Genomic DNA, 21,913 nt, shown 5'->3' with positions numbered 1-21,913 from the left:
AAGCTGTGTTGGCAGGTATTTGGCTGTATAGATACTGTGCTTGGCTCTGTCTAAAGGTGCTTTTCCAGTAGGTTACTATGGCAGCTGTAGGCTTTGCTGCATCTTAAAAGATTTATCGGTGTCGAATTGTTAGTATCATTGCAGACTTGGGATTCACATCCCTGAAAGGCTCTGTATTCATGAGGGAGCAGGCACCAAGACCCTCCAGCTAGTACTTGCTGAGCTTTGCCATGCACGGGACTGAGGCTTATCCTTTTGCATTCAGAACAGACTGTGTGCTGGGGACATCGGAGCTAGATCCAGTCTCCTGTAGAAGTACGGGGAGAAGGTTTTGCATTAGTTTGCTGTTTCAGGTCCTTCAGAGACTTGAGGCCGTGCCCGTGAAGGAGCCCTGCTGCTACAGACTCTCTCTTCTTTTTTTCTTCCCAGATTGAGGAGGAGATGCTGGCATTACAGAATGAGCGTACCGAACGGATACGAAGCCTGCTGGAGCGTCAAGCTCGCGAGATCGAAGCCTTTGACTCAGAAAGCATGAGGCTAGGTTTTAGTAATATGGTTCTTTCTAATCTCTCCCCCGAGGCGTTCAGCCACAGCTACCCGGGAGCTTCTGGCTGGTCCCACAATCCTACTGGGGGTGCAGGACCTCACTGGGGTCATCCCATGGGTGGCCCACCGCAAGCTTGGGGCCATCCAATGCAAGGTGGACCCCAGCCATGGGGTCACCCCTCGGGGCCCATGCAAGGGGTACCTCGAGGTAGTGCTATAGGGGTCCGCAACAGCCCCCAGGCTCTGAGGCGGACAGCTTCTGGGGGACGGACGGAACAGGGCATGAGCAGGAGCACAAGTGTTACTTCACAAATATCCAATGGTTCACACATGTCTTATACATAACTTAAACAATAACTGAGGGTGGCAATTCCACTGGAGCTGTCTGCCAACAGAAACTGCCTACAGACACCAGCCCAGCAGCCTCCTCAGTGCGGTGCTGACGTGTGGAAGCTGGGTGCACATGGAATATTGTATTCATTTTGTAAAGCATTACGTTTTGTGTTTACTAACTGGGATGTCATAGTATTTGGCTGCAGGGTTTGGGGGGGTGGTTTTTTGTTGTGTTTTTTGTTTTTTTTTTTTTTTTTACTTTTTGGAGGGGTCTTGGGAGGGCGTCTGAGAAATATATGCAATTAGTCAGAAAAGTTGGCTGGTGGTCATCACACTGACAGGACAGAAGGGCCTCAGACTGCCCTCGTCACACCATCCATAGTAAGTCTGAGGGAGAATGGAGACCTCCTCCCATGTCCATAAATTTCGAACTGCCACCCTGCAAAAACCAGGCAAGCTGCCTTTTAAACCAACATCCAGGGGAGGAACAGCTGGATCTTCTGTTCCGTTTTTATTTGTCATTAAAGTGGAAACATTTCTAGGGTATTGCCTCTTCTAGGCATTTTCAAAGACTTGTAGGTGAGGAAGAAGGGTCAGAAGAGAGGCCAGGAGACACCAGGGCTCAGCAGGGCCCTTCTACCCAAGTGCCCGCTCCGTGTTGTGTAAGAAGTGAAGTTCTCTCAGATGGCACTGGTCAGCTTCCCGAGAACTGTGTAGGTAAACCTGTTTGGAGGGAACAGGCTAGAAATGTTAAAAAAATATATATATAAAAATAAAAAAATTGTATTCCTGCTTTAGCACTCCCTGACTGTGCTGCTGGTAGCTCAGACGAGGTTGGGCAGAGGAGCGTAAGTAATGCACTTGTACAGCTAATACTGTGACATCTCATTTTAGCTAAGCATCAGAATAATTCTTGGAGCCCAGCGTAGTCCTTTTTGCTCCATTCAGAAATGTTAGATTTTTCAGCCAATCAGTCTCAAATGCCAGAGGTATTTTGAAGGATGCCATAGTCACAAAATGCCATTGATCGGGTTTTTCATTATTACACTACATCCACCAATTTATTACCTTTTTGGCTTGTTGCAATTTCCTGTTTACATGTAGAGTGTAGCCAACTGTTTAAATGTTTAGTTGCCACAGTGTACCAGGAGGAGCTGAGCCAATGACTCTTCCCAGTTGATGACTAACCCACATCACCACTGTAGATCTTGCTGCATGTGAGGCTCCTTTTTATTATTTTTGTTGCTGCAATACTTTACAACCTTTACAGTCCCTTGAGATGCTGTGATTGTTTGGCAGCATATCACACCACGCAAGAAGGCACTACTTCCAGAGGCTCCTCGGAGCTGCTGTACTACTGAAAGGAAGCGAAGGAGGTTGTGAAATCAATACAGTGATAAAAGGGCAGGGAGTCGAATTAACCGAGGGACTTTGTGGCATAGTGTCATCCCTTAGTGCTGGGAACTGGAGATGCCGCCATGCTCTTGTGTCAGTGCCCGAGCGGTCTGGGTCAGCCAGCGCTGTGGGGTTAGGAGAGGTGCAGGTAGACGGAGTTTGGCTTGAGGCAAAGATTTCTGTCTTGGGGACTGACCAGCCAGGGTTCTTTGTAAATGTTTTTCCTTGCACACTAATCATCTTGAAGAAAACACTAGCTGCTAACTCTAGGATTTGCCTTTAATATGTTTATAGGGCTCAAAAGCAAGGTTTTCCGAATGTGTTTGTCCACGTGACATATTTATAGTGTGAATACTCTAGTGTCTCGCTGCTGTTCGGAACTCTCAACAGGGCGACGTTCTTTCGTTAGCTAAATTAACATCCACTCCCAATCCTTAACACTCTGCCAGTGTCCAGTGAATCCAACTGGGAATTTTAGCATCTTGACGTAGCATATCACTCTAAGGAAATACGGAAACTACCAAAATATGTTTGAGCAGCCCCTTAGTAAAGAGCTTTGTAGTGCTAACAGGTCACGGAAGCTTGGGACGAGGCAGTGGTCCCAAGGCAGTGACTGGTTGCCCCCTGCGGACAGTGGTGACTATGAATTGTCCTGTCCCTTCCTCTGCTTTGTTTTTATGTGGATGTTTTGGGGTCACTCCTTTGCATCGCAATATTGTTAAAATGCAGTGAAACTGATTTAGGAAAGGTACCTGTATTTTCCTGGGTTTGGAAAAGAAAGACAAAAGAAATGAGTCGAAAGGCCAAAACCCCCCAAACTGTATTGGCATTTACCATGTGAGTGTGGAGTGTGTGTCCAGAGCATGGTGCTAACACGAGGTTTTGAAGGTCAGCTCCTCTATTGCGAGCAGCAGCAGCGACAGTGGGGACAGGCTGTACCCGCGAGTTCAGCGGGTTCATTCTTTTGCTTCTGTTATGGTTTGAATTTGGTCAAAGTCTCTGGCTTAAATTGAGCTACTTCAACAGAATTCTCTCAACCCATCTCTTTGTGTAATGTCAAGCATGACTGAATGCTGAATCCAAATGATGGCTATCCCATATTGGCTTTTTTTGTATTCAAAAAGAATTGTGTAGTAACCATTTTTACATGTATATCATGTGCAGACCTGGACTATTCCAACAAGTTAATATTTTAATTAAAATAGTTTGCAAAAACTGATTCAGATCAACTGGTCTAAGTGTGTGTGTCCCTGTGTGTGCCTGGGGGAAGGAGAGCTGTCCTAAACAAGCCTGATCTCGAGAGGAAACACCCCATTACACAGGTGTAGCCCGAGGGACGCAGTCAGGTTGTGCATTGGAGGTGTATGAGGAGGTCGTTGGTGTTGGGAATTTGATTGCATCTCGGATGTATTTCTGAGATACCTGAACAACTCTAAATTACGCTAGAGCGACGCAAACGCTTTCTGAATCAGTTTGCAAACTCTGTTTTTAAAAGCAAGACTAATTGCTCCCTATTGTACTTGTTGCAGTCATGCCCTAACCTTGGCTTTTAAAATACTGTAATCTCTAAATTGTAGAAACTGCTCCAGTACCTCAGCAAAGATGTTTTTACATCTTTTATGCTTGTATTTAACACTGGGGAAACTCTGCTGTGTGGACTACTTTGCAAATTTTATTGCAGTATTCTCAAATCACCAGCTTGACACCTAAAATCTGTTTTTCTGTGGTTATTTTCTTTTCCCCTGTGCAAAGACCTGAAGTTCTGATGTAGTTTAGCTCAGAGATGGAAAAAACAGTGGAGCCAGCATTTTCACCTCGTTATCTGATTTCAATTTCTTTTGATTTTATTTAAGTAAAATCAGTGAAAGGGACCACATTTTTCTTGTTCTCCATGGTCGCAGGGAGTCAGCAGCCACGTCTCCCATCCATGTTGAGCGTTTCGTGCTTTCTTCCTGGGATGCAGTGCTGAAATGGAGGCCGGCTCTATTTCACCTGCATTCGCTCCGAGCCTGTGAGCTTCAAAGGGGTTGAAGAAATCAATGTGGTACGATACCAAGCTTCCCACAGAAAATTCCCTGCAGCCATTCCTCGCCTGGCTTGGGGACAGGCTGGCGTTGCTCTGCATCCCGTTCGGCCCTCACGCTTCAGAAGAAATGTGCACTGCACGTGAGCTGTAACCTGCACAGAGTGCACCGTGGTAGATCCTGGAATAATGCTGTTTATTAACCCCCCAGGGAAAAGGGCCCGTTGCACTTCCAGCTGCCCTGCCCCGCTCACCCTGTCCATGTGCCATTTCTTGAGGCAATAAATCGTATTGTACCACTGTCTACCATTACTCTGTTGAATACGCACATCTCTCTGGATATATATATGGTCTCTCGTGTATATATTTATATACTCTGTGGAAGTGTGTGTGGGTATGCGTGCACACACGAGTCATGCTGTGCATTTCTGTCAGGGCACTTCAGTTCTGCTGTTCTTTAGCACTCCCTCCGTTCGTGAGCTAGCTCAGCCCGTGCAGCGGGGCTCTCTTAGGACAAGGGCACGTACATCTGAACAAACTGTGCTGGGGCTGAACGCCGTCAACAGCCCTTGCTTAAACGCTGCCCTGTTAATTGTAGCTTTCTTTTTCTGGGGAGCAGGAGGGTAGGGTAGCTGCTGGCGGTGTGCTATAAAGCAGAGACGAGAGCTCCCAGAGCGTACCAGAAAGTCAGAAGACTGCAGAGAAGAAAACAAGATGGCATAGCGGTAGGAAAGCGGTTCAGGCGATGCACCGAGCTGCTGGAGGGGCGCTGAGTGGGCAGGTGAGGTGCTCAGCAGGCTGAGCTCAGAGTCCCCAGCTGTGCCTCGCCACGGAAGATCACGAGCCCAGCGTGGTCCTGGCACGCCGCGCAGGCACCAACTTTTGGCATTCCCCGGTTTAAGCTGCCACTGACTCCGAACACGATGTCTGCCTTTGTTCGTGGCTAATAGCTAGAGCAGGTTATGTGGAGGATGAAAAGAGAAGTTAAATGGGAAAATTTCTTACGTGTGTGTGTGTGTGTATACACATATGTATATACATATGCTTCTGGTGTGATCTTTATTCCGCTAGGCACGTGTGCTTTGTTACTCAAGTCCTGCGAACAGAGGACAGCCTTGTTCTTCCCCTGGGTGCCTGCTGTGGGTTTCTGGTGAATCTGGCTGTGGTCTCGTCTCGTAGCAGAGGGGCGAGAGCCATGCTGGCCAAATGGCTGCCCTCAAACACGAGCTCCTCAAGCTGTGAAGACCCTTTCTTCTAACCTCCTCCTTTGTCCTCTAAAGACCCCAGCATCTTAGTGAGACAGTTGGCACGTTGGGGGGTAAAAATGGTTCTTTTGTGCGTCAGGTCGTTCATCCAGCCTCGATCTTTACGCCATGGGGCAGAGCAGCCCTGAAGCCCGGCCAGCTCAGCAGCATGCCAAACGCGGGCTCTCTTCTTCGTGCTACCAGAGAATTCGGAGTCATTTTTCTTTCCCCCCCTTTCAAAAGGTCTCCTGCAAGCTTTTTAGGAGAGGCTTGGGTTTGGTTGTGGCATCCAGGAGCTGAGCTCCTGCCCCTGGGACCGTCGTGTGCCAAGGGTAAGGAGCGTTGGGTGCCCGGGCAGGGATGCTGCTGCGTGTCCCTCTGCTGTGGTTGTTTCAGTTTGCACTTTTAAGAGTCGATTGAGCCGGAGTCTGTTGAGAAATGTACCTGAGGCACTTCAGAGGGTTGTGGGTAGCTGTTTATAGCCAAAAGAAAAGAAAAAAAAAAAGCTGATAGATCTGGTGGTTGTAGTAAACATCACCCCACCGGGGAAAGATGGCAGCAGATAACCCCTATTCCTGTTGTGCAACGCAGCTCAGCCAGCTGCGCCTGTGCCGTCGCCTCGCCGCATCCCTCCCCTGCCCGGCCCCGCTCTGCTGGGGAAGGAAAGGCCTTTGTCAGCGAGAGAGAGGGACTTAGTGAATGAGATCTGCCGGCAAACAAGCACCTTAACCACTGAGCCGTGGGTCTCTGAATACTTGCACTTCACCCGCAGGCTCCTCGGGGGGTGGAGGAAGGCAGTTTGGCGCAGCACCGTTTGCTTTGCACCTACCCGGTGGCCTCGAAACATCCCGAAGCCATGTCCTAGAACAACCCGGCGCCGGTTCCCTCTCCGCTTGCTTTCTCCCGAGTGCACACACCGAGTCCGGACACCCGGGGTAACCCGGCCAGGAGCGGCGGGCGCTGCCACCGCTGACGTGAACGAAGCCGGGGTGCCCGCCACCCCGCCTCACCCCTCTGCTCCCCTGCTCCCCACCCCTGAGTACGGGTACCTCAGAACATGCACAGTTTGAATTTTTCACTGACAATTAGTTTAATTATTGTGAGTGAAAACAATTGTAATTATCTGTAAATATGTAGTTAACAAATTGACCTAGTTTCTGTATTTTTTAAGTTTTTGTACTAAAATTTATAGATACAGTATGTGCCAGCTAGCAGAAAGCTACTGTAATTGCCAGTCGTAGTTCAGCATGCGTCTAATCCCTGAGACTTGTCGAAGTGACACTGTAAGGATTTGTGCTTAAATATTGCGAGCTGGGGGGGCGGGAGCTGCGGCCGCAGCCGCCGAGCGGGCCGAAGGACTTCTTCCGAAGCTCAGCCGCGCCTGGCAGCTTCACGAGGTCAGTGGGGTTCCCTGCTCTTACTGCTCGTCTCCTCCTTCCCCTCCGTGTTCTGTGCAGGTGCTGTAATGTAGGCAGTCCGAGGGACGGCAGCGGTGGCTTGGAGCTTTTTTCTGGGGCTGAACTCCATGGGAACCGAGTTCAGTTTCTTTGCTGCGGTTTTAATATCGTCTTCTTAACTATATTTTTCAGCCTCTGTAGAAATGATACGTTTTTTTTCCCCCCCTTCTAAACGCTTTTGTCTTAAGCCCGAGCTCATCTAAACTGGAGAAAAAAAAAAAAAAAGAAAAAGAAAAAAAAAAAGAATTTCGCTTAAGATCATTGCCTGCTTTTAGCGCCAGGATCGCGCATTTCTATGGCAACTCTGAGCTCGGCAGAGCTCAGGCACCAGCGCAGTTGTCGAGGAGCTGAAGGACGCGGCTGCTGCTTCTGCATGGCTCGGCCGCAGCCGCGATGGGCGAGCGTCTCGGCGAGACACGGGCGCCCGCGCGGGGGCTCGCGGCCGCCGGCGTCCCTCGGCGGCACGCGGTCGTCGAGCCCTGGTCGTCCCCAAAGACCTGTCGCCAAGTGAGGGGTGGGTTCCCCCCGCCGCGCTGCCGCAGGGTGCCGCCGCGACCCGTCCCGCCTCCGCTCCTCGCCTCGTGGCAGAGGCAAGTCTGCAAGTGGAGGCTGGCTTTGCCGCGTGTCCTGGGAAGCTACGAGCAGAGGAGGGCGGAGCGCGGGCGAGGCCGTGCTCCCGAGGGCTGGTTTTCCAGTCGCCCCCATCGGTCCTTGGGGACGGGAGCTTTTTAAGGACTCGAGCGGCATCAGAGAAGGAGAAGGCATCCTCGCGCGTACGGGTTTGGCTTCCGGCAAGCAAACCACCTGCTTCCTTTCTTCGGCTTTCCTTTCCTCCTAACCCCTCGCAGCTCTTCCCCTTGCTTGCTTGGAACAGGAACATTTTTACCTGCCTAGGAACAGCTAACCGTGGGGGCAGACCCGATGTAAATACTTAACCGTTACAAAGTGAAGTGTGTATAACATAAAAGGCTACAGCCATTTTGGTGACTTGTGAATGCTTGAGAAGGTCGTGTTAACGCGTGGGTTGCTCGGTCCTGCTTGTGGTGCCGCCGACACCATCGAGCCATCGACACCGCGAGGCGAACAGTTCGGGCGAGGATGGACTACCTTGCGTAAGTTAGCCGTGAGACCCCCTTGGTTTAGTGTACGAGAGGGTAGCGTAACGTGTGTAATAAGGGTAGGAGAAGCTGTGTGAGGTGTGTATAGTGTATATTTTTTAAAAAAAATAGCTTGCTTGTATTGTGAAGATTTTAAAGACAAACTTGAGAATTCTAGCCTAACTATTAACACAAGTTTAACATCAGTTACCCCACTGGGTTCAGAGCCTCTTGAATGTATATTCCTTTTTGTAACCTAAATGACCTATTCTTCTACCAGTCAGCCAGACATCCTATTTATATTTTTAATTTTATATATTACTTTCCATTTGTTTTCATTATTTCCAGCATGTTCCTGGTTTTGGTTTTTGTTTGTTTGGGGTTTTGTTTTGTTTCTTTTTGCACAAGCATTGTGTGAAGTCAACGAAATGTTAACTCGAACCTGGTATTTTCCAACCTGTTTCCCCACCCCTTCCTCTCCTCCACCCCTGTTTTTTTTTTTCCTCCACCATCCGTTTGGGTTTTTCTGGGATGGGATGCAGCGGGTGGGAGGAGGGGATGGCTATTTTCCATTTGCAGCTTCTGTGCAAATGCCAGGTCTTTTGCCGGTCAACTAAAAACGCTTCACTTGCTGGTTGCTTTAAAGAAAAAAAAAAAAAATAAAACAAAAATGTAACCTTATCAGTGGAAGTAGACCATGGCGGGAGGAGGGGAAGTGCACACCTGTAGCGACACCAGTCTAGCTTTGGCTGCGAAACAAAAGCAAACCCTTTCTGGCGAGGCCTCAAGGCTGCTTCCAGCCCCTCGGGCATCCCGTGCCCCGCGGGGGCCAAGGTTTTGCCGGGCTGGGACGGGGCCGGCGGAGCGATGTGCCCTGGGCTTGCTCCTACCCCCCCGGTGCCTGCGCGTTGGAGTGCACGGAGCCCAGAGCTGCCTGCTGATGGCAGCGAGGCCGTGGCTGCTTTCCCCATCCTCCTCCCCCTCCTCTTCTTCCTCCTCTCCCCCATCAGGACGTCCAGCTCCCCACCAAGAGCTCGCCCAGCGCCGCGGGGTTTCATCCAGGTACAGCAACGCGGCTTCGGCAAAGCCAGGCTGCCGCGGGGGCCTGGGAAAGGCACCCGCCGTCGTGGTTCTGTGCTGCAGAGCGTCAGGTAGAAAAACACACACATATCTGCTGTTTTACTATGAACACTGGTCTGAGGGTCCCAGGCCCAGCGCCGGCGGTGGTGGGCCGCGAAGGATTTAAATAGGGGAATTGAACGCCTTCCTGCTTCCGTGTCTGGTAGCACCAGCTGGTATGAGTGAATCTACAGGTGTGCGTTTTCCTTCTGGTAGAAAATGCCACGAGCACTAACTGGTAAGGCTTAATGTACAGTATATTGTCAGTATTCTGGTATTCTTCTGGTTCAACATACATTATAGCTCATATATAACCTGTATTAATTGTATAGATTGTGCATTTAAAGCTGTTACCAAGTTGTCAGAAAATAAGAGAAGAGAAAAAAAAAAAAAATAAGGTCATATGTAATATTTTGTTTGTAAGTATCCTTTGTATCATAGCAAAGGAAATGTTAAAAAAAAAAAAAATCAACTGTAATAAAGTAATTTTAGTACACGGAGTGTCTGCCTGCGTTCCTGAGCCGGTGATGGGGTGGTGGGGGGGGGCTACCTGGTGTAGGACCGCTGCCAGGTGAAGGCGGGGGGCTCGGGGAGGGGACCCCCCCATCGACGGGGCTGCGGCACCCCGGTCCTCCGCTCCTCCGCCCGCAGGAACTCGCCGATGGCCCTGAAGTACTCCAGCACGGCCTCGTGGCCCCAGCATCGCCCTGGGCCGCGCTGGGGGAAGCCGCAGTGGCCCCCGCGCGGGGTGAGCAGCAGGAAGAAGTAGGGGCTGCTGCGGAACAGCTCCACGGGCAGCGTGCGGGCAGGGGGCCCGCGGACGGGGTCGTCGGCGCTGCAGACGCACAGCACGGGCACGGCCACCTCGTCGGCGTCGCGCAGGGGCTCGTTGCGCTCCCAGTAGGCTCCCCAGCTGGCGGGGCGGCTCTCGGTCCCGCAGAAGAGGGCTTCCTCCAGCTCCCGCAGCGAGCGGCTGCCCAGCAGCTTGGCCACGTCCACCGCCTCGGCCAGGGCGCCCACGTACCTGCGGGGACGGCGCGGGCTGGGCTGGGTGGGGGGCGCTGGGGACGGTGCCGTGGATGGGGTCGTGCGCCCCGGCGGCCCTAACGCAGGGTTGGGGGGTCCCCTCCCCGTGTGCTGCTGTGGGGTGGGGGTGTCCCTGCAGCATCCCAGGAGCCATGGCGACGGGAGGCAGCCGGCGCCGTTGCCGTGACAGCGCCGGTTGCAAGGGGTAGGGGGAGATGGGGGGGGGGGGCCCAGACCCCCCCCCCCCCCCCCCCCCGCTGCCCCCATGCCAGCCCTAGGATCCCCATTTCAAACCCCCAAATCCGCAGCCCGCATTATACACAGCCTCACGGCACCCACCCAGGCTCGGCAGAGGCTTAGGGCTGCCATGTTTTGTTTCTTTTCCCGTCCCCAATCAGTTTTGGGGTTGATTATTTTTTTTTTTAATTAGTATTTGTTTATATTGACCCTCATTCCCTCCCCCTATTAAGCCCCTTTTCCCCCCAAAGCTCTCAGCACCACCCCTGGAGGTGACGCTTGCTCAAGGCCCCCACCACCCAGCCCAGCCCATGCTGGCACTCGGGTGACACCGGGTAACAGGGACATGGTCGGGGGGGGGCTGCAGCCACAGGTGGGTGGTCAGGGCCCCCCCACCCAACAGAGGAGCCCCCCAGGGTGCTGGGGACAGGCAGTGCTGCGGCTGGCCCCGCTCAGCACCCCGTGCTCTAGTGCTGGGTGGGGGGGGGGGGAGAGGCTCAATAATGCACCCAGTGCTGCTGTGGGGGGCGAGGGGGGGGGGATGTTTTCCTACGGGGAGAACCCCAAATGGCTGCCGCAACCCCGCAGCGTGTTGCTGATGAGCCCAACCCCGCAGCCGCTGCCAGCTCCCGGGGCTGGTGTTCATTAACCAGCGCGTTTTGCTGCCCTCAGCACCTCCGCTCACACCGGGACTCCCGGCGCAGGGACACCCCCGTCCCCATCCCCGTCCCCGTCCCCGGTCCCCACTGACCTGCTGAGTCCCCGCTTGAGGTGCAGCAGCAGCGGCCACTCGTAGAGCCGGGGCAGGGGGGCCTCGAACCAGTCCCGGGCGCGGAAGACGGGCGAGAGGCAGGCGGCGGCGGCCAGGCGGCTGGAGGAGCCGCTCTCGCCCAGGTAGGCCAGCAGCAGCCCCGAGCCCGAGCCCTCGCTGACGGCCAGCAGCGGGGCGGCGGGGTGCCGGCAGCACACGTAGGCCACGGCCTCACGCAGGTCCCCGGGGTCCCCGAAGGGCTGGAGCCGGGGGGTGGCCAGGGGGCAGCCGTTGTGTCCCCGCCGGTTGAAGACGACGGGGACGTAGCCGAGCTCCAGCGCCCGGCGGCCCAGCTGCAGGAGCCCCCCCGGCACCTTGCCGGCGGCGTTGGGGATGAGCAGCAGCACCGGGCTGGGGGGGCCCCCGCTGCCCCGCCGCCGGCCCCCGGCCCCCCGCGGCCCCACCAGCCAGTCCAGGGCCACCAGGCCGCCGTCGGGGACCTGCAGGTGCTCCCGGACCACCGCCGGCGCCGGCTGGGGGGGCGGCAGGAGCTGCTGCAGCAGACGGAGACGAGGCCAGCGAGGCCACGGCCAGGGCCCCCCCCTCAACGCCGCCGAGCGCCCCAAGCTCCGCTCCAGGTGCTGGGCCAGCGCCGAGGGCTTGCACAGCAGCCGGCAGCACCCCACGCCGTCCTCAGTGAGGATGGGGGTCCCCTCCTCTTCCTCCTCTTCATCCTCCAGGCCTCCGGGCACCTCCGGCCTCCCACACAGAAGGTGCCACGCCAGGTAGCCCAGGCAGGTGACCACGGCGGCCACGGCCACCAAACCCTCAGGGGACAGCATGAGGGCCCCGGCCGGCAGCCCCGGTGCTCGGAGGGTGCGCGGAGAGGCGGCGGGGCCCTGCCGGGAAGGCCCAGCCCCGGGGCTGGGCAAGCAGCGGGGGCCGTGCCGGGGCCGGCGTGACCGGCCGCCAGCCGGGGCCAAGGGGACTGGGTGAAACGTGAGCGTGGCGCCGGGCTCCCTGCAGCCCTCGCTATGGTGGGGACGGGATAGGGTCACCCCCGCGTCGCCCCAAAGCCCCCCCAGCTGTAGGAGCCGGGGGTCCGTGCAATGCTCACATCTTTATTGATACAAATGTACAAGAACACATCTTACAGTAGGGAGCGCGGCCCCGGCGTGGGGCAGGACGCCCGGGGAGGGGGGGGGGGGCCGCGGGCATCCCGGTCCAGTGTAACGCTGCCGGCGGCCCCGGGGGTACCGGCCGCCCGGCGAGGAATGAGGAGGGGAGGGGGGGACATCGCCGCCGCCAACACGGGCAGCTCCACACGCTATGTACAGGATAAGTTAGGCGCATGCCCCGGGGGGGGGCTGTGCGGGGCGGGCAGGGGTCTGTACAGGGGGACGCAGGCACCTACCCCACAGCTGAGCACCAGCTCCGCGGCGGCGCCGGGGGGGTGGGGGGGATGCGGGGGCTCGCCCCGCGCCCTGGCCCCGCAAGGGCTAAGGCCACTTGCACCCCCGCGTGCCAAACGCCGCCAGAAAGGAAGGAGGAGGAGATGGGGGGAGAGGAGAGGAGAGGCCGGGGAGGTGCAGGAGGGCGCGGGGCGGCGCTCACTGCTTCTTCTCGCGGGTGGTGATGGTGACCAGCTGCTTGGCAGCCTTGGCGATGTCGTAGGCACACTGGATGACCTGCTGCGTCAGGAGCTGGTAGTCCACGGCGGCGCCCGGCTCGGGGGGCACGGTCTTGCGGCACTCGCTCTGCAGCCGGTAGGCGCTGGCGTTGAGCAGCCGCAGCGAGCTCCGCACCGTCTCCAGCGCCGGCTTCTGCGGGGGGGGGACAGCGTCAGGGCACGGGCCGGGGACGATGTGGGGAGATTGGGGCCACCCCAACCCTCCTACCTTGGGGAAGAGCGATGCCATCTCCGTCACGGCCAAGTGGATCTTCTCCGAGCAGGGCACAAAGCTGGGGGACAGGAGAGGGGTTAGGGGTGGGGGGGACACGACGGCTCCTGGCCCCCCAGGGCCGCGGCGCAGCCCTACCTGTCGTGCTTGGACTCCTGGGCAGCCCGCAGCAGCTCCTGGATGTTCTTGGTGACCTGCTCGGTTTTGAGGATGACGTCCTCCGTGCTGGGCAGCCCGGGATCCAGCTCCCCGTCCAGCGGGTCCAGCTCGTGGGGGAAGTCCTCGTCCTTGCTCAGCTCCACGAAACGCTTCCCCTCCACGCTGCGGGGACCAAAACGCCCGCAGGTCAGCGCCAGCCCCACGTCCCCAGGTCCCCAAAGCGGGGTGGCAGCGCAGTCCCCAGCCCCGTTACTCACCCAAGCAGGATCTCGCCCGCCTGGGTGTTGTCGTAGTCGCTGTCGGTGCCGCTGCCGTGCCGGTCCAGTTTGCTCTGTAGGGCAGAGGAGCGGCGTCAAAGCCTTGCCCAGCCCCAATCCTGCACGGGGACAGGGTCCCCCCACCCCAAATCCACCCCAGTACGTCACCATGTGCCGGGCACCATCAGGCGGGCAGGAAAGCAGCGGGGAGGACGGGGGAAAGGGCATGGAGGAGGCCGACGGACCTTTCCGCATCTGGAGGGGGAAGAAAGGGGGGAGACGGCGCTGAAGGGGGCGCGCAGGACCCCGCGGAACCGACCCCGGGCACGCGCAGGGGAGGACGAGCAGAGGGGACACGGCCGCCCTGCATGCGGGAACCTCCCGGGGGGGGGTGTCCCGGCCGTGCAGGGGAGGGGGGGACACATCCCAGGAAGACGTGGAGGGCTGGCACTCGGGAGGACGATGGCCACCACGTCCCATGCAGGAGCCGCCCCCGCCGCGGCCCCCTTACCCGGTACACGCTGGCCGGGATGTGCATGGAGTACAGAGCCTCGTCCTCCGCCTCCTGGCGACACACGAAAGGGTAAGGCCCCGCCGCCCCCGGCCCCCCAGGGAAGGAACCCAGCTCTGCATCGCCACCAACCCCTTGGGGTGCCCTCAGCTCCCCCCCAGACCCCCCAAACCCCCCCGTCCCCCTCCTCTGGAGCACTCACGCTGCTGCCGAAGGGCTGCAGCCTGGTCACCAGCTCCTCCACCGGCTGCCCGAAAGGTTTCAGCGCCGAGCCGGGCTCGTACATGGAGAAGGCCTGGCGGTCCCGGCGGTGCGGGGGGGCCGTGCCGGGGGGGTGCCCGTGCTCCGGCCGCTCGCTGGGGGCCGGGGCTGGGTGCGGGGGCCCCGTCTGCTGCCGGATCTGCGTGTTTTCCGACTGCAGCTTGTGGATCTGCAGCAAGGCGAAGGAAAAATTAGGAGGGGGGGGGCGGGAATGGGCAGGGATAAGGGGGTGTACGACGGGGGTCCCGGCGGCCCCGCACCCACCTCGCGCTGCAGCCGGCGCAGCTCGTCGCTCAGGCTGTTGTTCACCTTCATCAGCTGCTGCACCTTGGCCTCCGAGGCGGCCAGGGCCTTCTTCACCTCCAGGTACTCCTGCAGCGTGATGGGGCCATCCGACAGGTCCGAGGAGTCCATGCTCTGCGGGGAGAGGGGCTCAGCGCCAGGATCCGACCCCGGCAGGGGGGCGCTGAGCGGCGGGGAGGAGGAGGGGGGGGGGGTGCGCGCGGGGCTCACCCGGGCACGGTTGTTGCGGGAGGCGTTGCGCAGCAGCTCCTGGTCCGTGTCCTCGTCGGAGGCGACGCTGTCGTAGTCGTGCTGGTCGTCCAGGTCGCTCTGGCTCCGCAGGGAGAAGTCGAGGTCGCCCGTGGGGCTCAGCAGGCTCTTCCCTTGCTGCCGGCGCTTGGCCTCCCCGAGGATGTCGATGAGCAGCGTGGCGAACTCCCTGGCGTTGAACCTGGCCAACTTCTGCCGGCCCTGGGAGGTGAAAGGGGAGGGGGAGAAAAGGGGTGAGGGGGGGGCTCCGGGTGTAAGGCTTTTGGCGGGGGGGGCACGAGGGGCCCGGCGGGGCTCACCTGGTTGCGGGTGGCCGAGTACTCGGGGTTGACGGGCAGGAAGGGGACGGCGCTGCGCTCCGTCACCAGCGTGCTGTGGTTCTGCGTCGTCAGCCACACTGCGGGCAGGGACCCGGCGTCACGGGGGGCTCCGACCCCACACCGGGGGGCAGCCGAGGGCGGGGGGTGGGGGGGGATCCCAGGGGTGCTGTCCCCACCCCCGGCAGGCCGCGGGGCCGGCAGGACGCAGGCGCGGGCTCGGGGCCAGCGTGCTGGGGCTGGGAGCGGAGCCCAGCTGTGCTGACGGGAATCGCCTCCCCCAGCCACCCCATCTGCCCCGGGGGGGGGCTCCCCACACCCGGGACTCCCAGATCCCTTTGGGGCACAGCCCCGTGGCCGCCTCCAGCCAAGGGTGGAGCAATTTTGGCATGCACATCGCTGCCTGCCTTTCCCTGGAAAAGGATCCCCCCCCCCGCACCCTTCCCTGAGGACCGAGAGCACCCCACAAAAGCAGACCAGGGCTTGTCCCCCCCAGCCCCGGGGCTCGGGGGGGGGGGGGCCCAGCACCCACCTCCAGCACCCCCACGTCCCGTCGCGTGGCAGCAGCCCCTTGCGTGGAGGAAACGGCCCCCGGCCCCGGCCGGAGGAATGAGGAAGGAGGGGCCTGCGGTGCCGGATCGCTCCCCCCCCAGCTGCCTGCTCCTGCTCCTCCCCGAGCCGGGACGCCCGCCAGCCCCGAGCGGGGGGGGGACACCCTGTGGCCACCCCCGGCTGCTCCCCGTGGCCCCGCTCACCCGCGTCGTTCTCCCGGCGATCCACCTCGTCGTACACGTCCATGGCCAGCTCCTCGAAGAGGCGGTTGCTGAGCTGCAGCAGGACGGGGGGGGGACACAAATGTCAGGCCACGGGGGGTGGCAGGCGCTGAGCCCCCCCCCGGCCCCGCTCCCCACTCACCGCCTGCAGCTTCTTCTTCGCCGCCTTGGCCAGCTCGGAGAGGTCCAGGCTGTGGGGTGCATGGAGGGGGGGGGGGGACACACACAAATTGGGGGTTATTCCTGGTTTTTCCCCACCAAAACGCTCCCCAGATGCACCCCAGATGCCCCCGGGCTTGGGGGGGGGCTTCGCTGAGCAGGGAGAAGGGCTGGCGGGCAGGCACGGGGCCGGGGGGCGAGGTGGCACGGGGCGAGCGGGACCCCCCCACCCGGGTGCCCCCCGCCGGGCTGCGCTGAGCGCCGGGGGCTGCAGCGGGGGGGCCCCCGGTGCCGAGAGCCGAGCGGACAATACCTCTGTGCCATGCACTTTGGGCGCACCCTGCGCTCCGGAGAAGGCAGCGGAGGGAAGAACAGGATAAAGGAGGACGTTAAACGCGCACGCACGGCCCCCCAGCCACGCTACACGGGCCCCCCCACCCCATCCCACACACACACACACACCCCCCCCCGCCAAAAGATGCTCCAACGCCGGTCACGGGCAGGCGGCCGCGGTCCCCCCCTCGGCCCAGCGGGGACGCCGGGGGGGACGGGGCGTGTCGGCGGCGTGGCCGCGGGGCGCTCACCTGTCTGCCATCTGCGGGATGATGTAGTGCCCGTTCTTGTGGTCTGCGCAAAGACAGGGGTGGTGAGAGCGGCCCCCCCTTTTTACCCCCCCCCCCCCCCCCAAGGGCTGAGCCCCGGCGCCGAGCCCAGCACTCACCCGGCTTCCTGCCGCAGAGGTAGAAGGCCAGCCGGTCGGTCAGCTCGTACTGGCACTCCACCAGCCGCTCCGCCAGCTCGTGCTGGGCCGCCTGCCTGTGGGGGGCACGGGCGGGGGTGATGCCGGCCCCGGGGTGCTGGTGAACCCCCCCTCATTATCCTCCCCCCCCCCCACCCCCCCACTCACCTGGCGTAGTCGATGGGGGTCCGGCCGTTCACGTCGGGCGCCCCGGGGTCGGCGCCGTAGACCACCAGCAGCTCTGCCTGCAGGATCTGCCCGGCCTTGGCCGCCACGTGCAGCGGCGTGGTGCCCTTCTCCTGCGGGCACGGCGGGCATCAGCCTCCAGGGCCGGGCAGGAGCACACCCCGGGGGGGCTCCGAGACCCCCCAGGGCCCCACCGCCAGCCCCCATAGCTGACCCCGCAGCCAGCCCCACGGCACGGGGTGCTCACCGGGTGGAAGAAGTTGGCCTGAGCCCCCAGCGAGAGCAGGCGCAGGCAGGTCTCCAGGTTGCCCGTCCGCACGCTGGAGTGCAATTGCTGTGGGAGGAGAGGCGGGGGGGGGGGGGTAAATGCCGGGTTTGTCCCCCCACCACCACCACGGGGGGGGTGGTCCCCGCGCCCCCACCTTGCTGAGGTCCTTGGCGGTGACGCCGTCGTCGTCCCGGCAGGGCAGCTTGTGGACGAAGGCCAGCATCTGGTACTTGGCGCGGATGAACTCCGACTTGGTGGGGCTGGTGGGGAGGCGGCGGGGGGCAGGCGGTGAGGTGGGGGGGGGCCCCCGGCCGCCGCAGCCCCCTCCCCGCGGCCCGCACTTACTGCACTTTGTCCTGCGGGTTGGCCTTGCGGCGCCCGCTCTGCACCTGGGCCGGATCCAGCAGCGAGTGCTCCCAGATGGAGTTGGCCCCGTTGCTGGCCAAGGTGTGCACCATCTGCGGGGCAGAGGCACGGCGGTGGGCGCCGGGACCCCCCCCCGGCCCCCCCCAGGCCCCCTCCCCAAGGCCGGGGCACCCACCTGGAGCAGGGTGGCGGGCCAGGGGCTGTGGCGCAGGTGCTTGACGATGGAGATGTGGCGGCCCAGGCTGCGGTGCACGCTGCAGCACTCGTCGCAGATGAGGACGCCGCGGTTGATGGAGGCCCAGCCGGGGTCTGCGGGGGGCACGGGGAGTTACGGGGGGGTCCCCCCCTTCCATCCAACACCCGAATTTTGGAGGGGGGAGCGGTGTTGCCGCAGCAACGCGGTGGTTTCCCAGGCGACGGCGAGGGGCTCATCCCACCGCCGGGGGAAACCCAAAGGTTTCCATTGGCAACCAGGCACCGGCTTGGGGGGGGGGGGATGGGGGGGGCAGGATTCGGCCTCCCCCAGCACGAGGGCGGCTGGCAGCGGGGGCGACGCCAGCCCCACGCAGCGAGCGGGGGCACCCCGACCTGGGGGGGGCGTGCACCCCCTGAGCTCCGGGCTGGGCACGGGGAGGGGAAGGGGGGGGTCTCCGGCTGGGCGCAGCGCACCCCCCAAAAGGGTGGGCACCCACGCACGCAGCCATCGCTGGTTTTGCAGCCCCCCAGATTTGGGGAGGTGATGCTGTGCCCCCCCCCTCCAGCACCGTGCCCCCTCCCCAGCCCCAGTTGCTGTCCCCCCTCCCGGCCCGGCCGGACTGGAGCCCTTTGTGTCCCCATGAGAACAAAGGGACGTTTGAGCGGCCGCGCCGCTGGCACCGGCCCCGCTCCGGCCACGGCACCCACGGGGGCCTCGCTGCTGGCCCGGGGCGGGGGGCAGCTCCCCCCAACCAGCACCCCAAACGGGTCCTGGCCCCCACCCTGCACGGGTGGAAAGGGCAGGGGACAGATGGGGCAGGGGGTGTCACCCTCCTGCACGCAGGTTGTCCCCGACGGCCCCTCCGCTGTGACAGAGCCGTGCCAGCCTCTGCCCAGCCCCACAGCCGGCGCTTCCACCCTTGTTTCTGTAGGGCCTACACAAACACCCCGCTGTGCCACGGGAGGAAGGGACGCACGCAGGGGCACACAGCCCGGGGGGGGGGTGGCGGCCCTCGCTGCCCACCCTGTCCCCAAATGGTGCCTTGTCCCCGCGACCCCGCGGAGGAAGGCAGGCGAGCAGCCAGGCTCCGGCGCTTCCTTCCTGCCTGCGGGGTCCCGGCCCCCTCCCCAAGACCCCACTGGTGGTCCCACAGTGTGACGGGCAGCCCTGAGGACCCCATTTTGGGGGGTGCACCCAGCACCGGCCCCCCATCCCCCCCCCCCCCCCAGCCTGGCAGCGCTGCCCGGGCAGATGGCAGCGCCTTGGCAGCCGGCGCGGCTGCATCTGCGCCTCCGCGCCCGCGGCCCACGGGGCGCTGCCGGGAACAGGACGCTGCGTGCAGGGCCGGGGTGGGGGGGGTGGGGGGGACACCGTGATACCAGCCCGGCTTCTGCAGCCCCAGCACCCTATAGATTTGGGGTCCCACGGTGTGTCACCCCTTCTGCACCAGCAGGACCCGGAGGGATGCGTGGGGGCATCGGGGTGGCTTGGAGAGCCTTGGCACGGAGGGACCCCGCACCCCGAGGCAGTGCCGTCCCCGCGCTGGGATGTGTGTAACGGGGGGGGGGGGGCTGATGCAGAAGCCCCCCCAGCCCCAGCGAGGGGAGGGTTGGGGCCAGCTGGCACCCCCACCTGGGGACAGCAGGGCGGGTTTGGGGCTGAGCAGGGCAGGCAGCGAGGCCGGGGCACCCCGGGCACCCCTCGGGGCACCCACGTGGGTCCCGCGCATCCCCGGCACGGGCGCTCCCAGCGCAGTAGGAAGCGGCCTCTGGACTTTATAACTCATTTCCTCACATGGCTGCCGGGCGATAAGAGATTGGAAGAAACTGGTTTCCATTTCCACCCCCGTGCTGGGAGCCTCGGCACCGCCAGGCTCGCGGCGCCCCGCAGAGAGCCCCGGGTACCCCCCCGCTGCCCCCGCTCGCCCACCACCGGCTGGGGCAGCCCCGCGCCCACGCGTGCCGCCGGCTCTCCTGGCAGGATCCGGCCCTTGGCACGTGGCCGGAATAATTTCGGCACAGCCTTCGCTTGCGGGCAGCTTTCCGGGGCCGGCTGCGAGGCCAGCCTCGACGCTCGGGCCCCGTTCATTCATCGCCTCGGCGCCGCGGGGCCGGCCGCCGGCACGGGTTTTGGGGAGCGGCCCCCGGCACGACGCCCGCGGGCTGGCACCCGGCGCCGGGGCTGCGGGCACCGGCACCGCCGCGGATGGGAACCGTCATGCCCAGGCTCAGGCTGCGGCTTGCAGCCCCGCTCTGCCTGCCCCGGAGCCAGCCGGCGTGGGCGCTGGGGGGGCCATGGGGAGGGTCCCCCCCCCCCCAAACCCTGCCCTCAGCCGGGTCCCCCAGGCGGCACCGGGAGCGCCCGTGCCAAGGGGCGCGGAGGCTGTGGTGGTGCACTGGGGTCACATTTGGGGTGCTGCAGGAGATTCCTTGGGCTGGGGGGGGTACAAGGGGGGGGTGCTCGGTGGGGGGGGGGTATTTGGGGCGCATCGCAGGGCTGCTGGGGGGATGCAGGGATCCCAAGGGGCGCAGTGCGGGGTGCGAAGGGGGCTCGCTGTGGGGTGCGGATGCAGCCCTTGGCACCGCTTTTAGCGGGGGGGGGGGCGCACAGAGGGGGGGTGCAGGGTTTGTGGGGGGGGAAATGGGGGTGCTGCGGGCGTACCGGGGGGGCACAGCGCTTGGTGCACCATGGGGGGCTCACCGGGGGGGCTACGAGCCGGCTCCTGGGGGGCTACGGGGGTGCGAATGCAACCGGGGTGGGGTGGCACAGACAGACGGGGGGCGGGCACCGGCAAGGTGCAACCGGAGCCGCAACCGGAGCCCACCGGAGCTGGGGGGGGGGGGGGGACAACGGAGACTCCGGGGGCTGCAGCCCCTGGACGGGGAAGGGGGGGCCCGGGGGGGGCGGGGGCTGGGAGGGGGGGGTCAGCCCTTACCTGGGGCGCTGCAGTCGGCGCACACCTCGGCCCGCTGCGCCTTCCGGGACATCCTCAGCGGCGAGGCGGGCCCGGGCCCGGGCCTCTGCGCCAGCGTGGGGGGGGCGGCGGCGGCGCGGTCCGGGCCCGCCGGGGGCACCGGGCCGGGCGGGGGGGGGGGAGGAGGAGGAGGAGGAGGAGGAGGAAGAGGAGGAGGAGGAGGAAGGGGAAGGGGGGGGGACAGACGGCGAGGGGCCCCCCGGCCGGGGCTGCCGGCTGCTCCCAGCGCCCGGCGGCTCCGCAGGAAGCGGCGCAGGCCCGGCCCCGGCGGAGGAGGGGCCCCGCCGCCGCCCCCGCCCCGCGCCCCGGCCGCCGCCGCACCGGTACCGGCACCGCCCGCACCGCCCGCACCGGTACCGGCACCTCCTGCACCGCCCGCAGCGGTACCGGCACCTCCTGCACCGCACCGCACCGGTACCGGCACCGCCCCGATACCGGCACCTCCCCGATACCGATACCGGCACAGCCCGGTTCCGGAACCGCACCGCCCCGCTACCGGCACACCCAGCCCGTGGGCACCCGCTGCGGGGCGGGAGGCACCGGTGATGGAGCAGCCCCCGTCTGCAGCCCGGTCCTGGTTCTGGGCACCCCCTGGTTCTGATCCCGAGCTTAGTCCTGATCATGGTCCTGGTACAACACATCTCCTGGTCCTGGTCCTGGTCCTGGTCCTGGTCCTGATCTTGGTCCTGGGCATTCCCTGGTCCTGGTCCTGGTCCTAGTCCAGGGCATCTCCTGGTCCTGGCCATCCCCTGGTCCTAGTCCTGGTCCTGGTCCTGGGCATCTCCTGGTCCTGGCCATCCCCTGGTCCTAGTCCTGGTCCTGGTCCTGGTCCTGGTCCTGGTCCTAGTCATCTCCTGATCCTGGTCCTGATCTTGCTCCTAGTCCTAGTCTTGGTCCTAGTCCTAGTCCTGCTCCTAGTCCTGGTCTTGGTCCAGTGCATCTCGTGGTCCTGGGCATCCCCTGGTGCTGGTCCTGGTCCTGGCCCTGGGCATCTCCTGGTCCTGATCCTGATCCTGGTCCTAGTCCTGGTCCTGGTACAATGCATCTCCCGGACCTGGTCACCTCC

General features: G+C 62.3%; 3 protein-coding genes across 12 annotated transcripts in view; 1 reads left to right on the top strand and 2 right to left on the bottom strand.

Annotated features, from left to right (window-relative positions):
* Positions 1 to 8,766, top strand: part of TAOK1 (TAO kinase 1) — a 71,967-nt gene extending 63,201 nt beyond the window's left edge. For all 5 annotated transcript variants that reach the window (XM_083806475.1, XM_083806479.1, XM_083806477.1 and 2 more), the window contains one exon: positions 430 to 8,766. In XM_083806475.1, coding sequence (XP_083662601.1) covers positions 430 to 891 — 462 coding nt within the window. In that variant the 3' untranslated portion in view covers positions 892 to 8,766. The remainder of the gene's footprint in view (positions 1 to 429) is intronic.
* ABHD15 (abhydrolase domain containing 15) lies at positions 8,182 to 12,183 on the bottom strand. Its single transcript, XM_083806484.1, has 2 exons — positions 11,229 to 12,183; positions 8,182 to 10,238 (listed from the first exon to the last, which is right to left on the bottom strand). The coding sequence occupies exons 1-2, from the start codon at positions 12,068 to 12,070 to the stop codon at positions 9,761 to 9,763; spliced, it is 1,320 nt and encodes a 439-aa protein (XP_083662610.1). The 5' UTR covers positions 12,071 to 12,183; the 3' UTR covers positions 8,182 to 9,760.
* A 146-nt stretch (positions 12,184 to 12,329) lies between these two features.
* On the bottom strand, positions 12,330 to 21,747 carry GIT1 (GIT ArfGAP 1). Of its 6 annotated transcripts, XM_083806480.1 has the most exons (21): positions 20,809 to 21,090; positions 17,853 to 17,986; positions 17,657 to 17,769; positions 17,466 to 17,571; positions 17,291 to 17,377; positions 17,026 to 17,156; positions 16,840 to 16,934; positions 16,703 to 16,745; positions 16,432 to 16,458; positions 16,102 to 16,150; positions 15,942 to 16,014; positions 15,169 to 15,266; positions 14,831 to 15,070; positions 14,582 to 14,734; positions 14,259 to 14,486; positions 14,057 to 14,110; positions 13,714 to 13,800; positions 13,546 to 13,619; positions 13,268 to 13,450; positions 13,127 to 13,190; positions 12,330 to 13,051 (listed from the first exon to the last, which is right to left on the bottom strand). In XM_083806480.1, the coding sequence occupies exons 1-21, from the start codon at positions 20,858 to 20,860 to the stop codon at positions 12,839 to 12,841; spliced, it is 2,304 nt and encodes a 767-aa protein (XP_083662606.1). In that variant the 5' UTR covers positions 20,861 to 21,090; the 3' UTR covers positions 12,330 to 12,838. The 6 variants fall into 6 exon arrangements, 4 of the variants coding, with proteins under 4 accessions (XP_083662606.1, XP_083662608.1, XP_083662607.1 ...); XM_083806482.1 differs by lacking the exon at positions 14,057 to 14,110; XM_083806481.1 differs by lacking the exon at positions 16,432 to 16,458.
* Positions 21,748 to 21,913: the final 166 nt, after the last annotated feature.

The sequence above is a fragment of the Anser anser genome, assembly GCF_964211835.1.
Source record: "Anser anser genome assembly, chromosome: 20".
Taxonomy (NCBI): domain Eukaryota; kingdom Metazoa; phylum Chordata; class Aves; order Anseriformes; family Anatidae; genus Anser; species Anser anser.
Note: the sequence above shows the minus strand (reverse complement) of the source record. Positions and strands in the feature narration are given on the sequence as shown.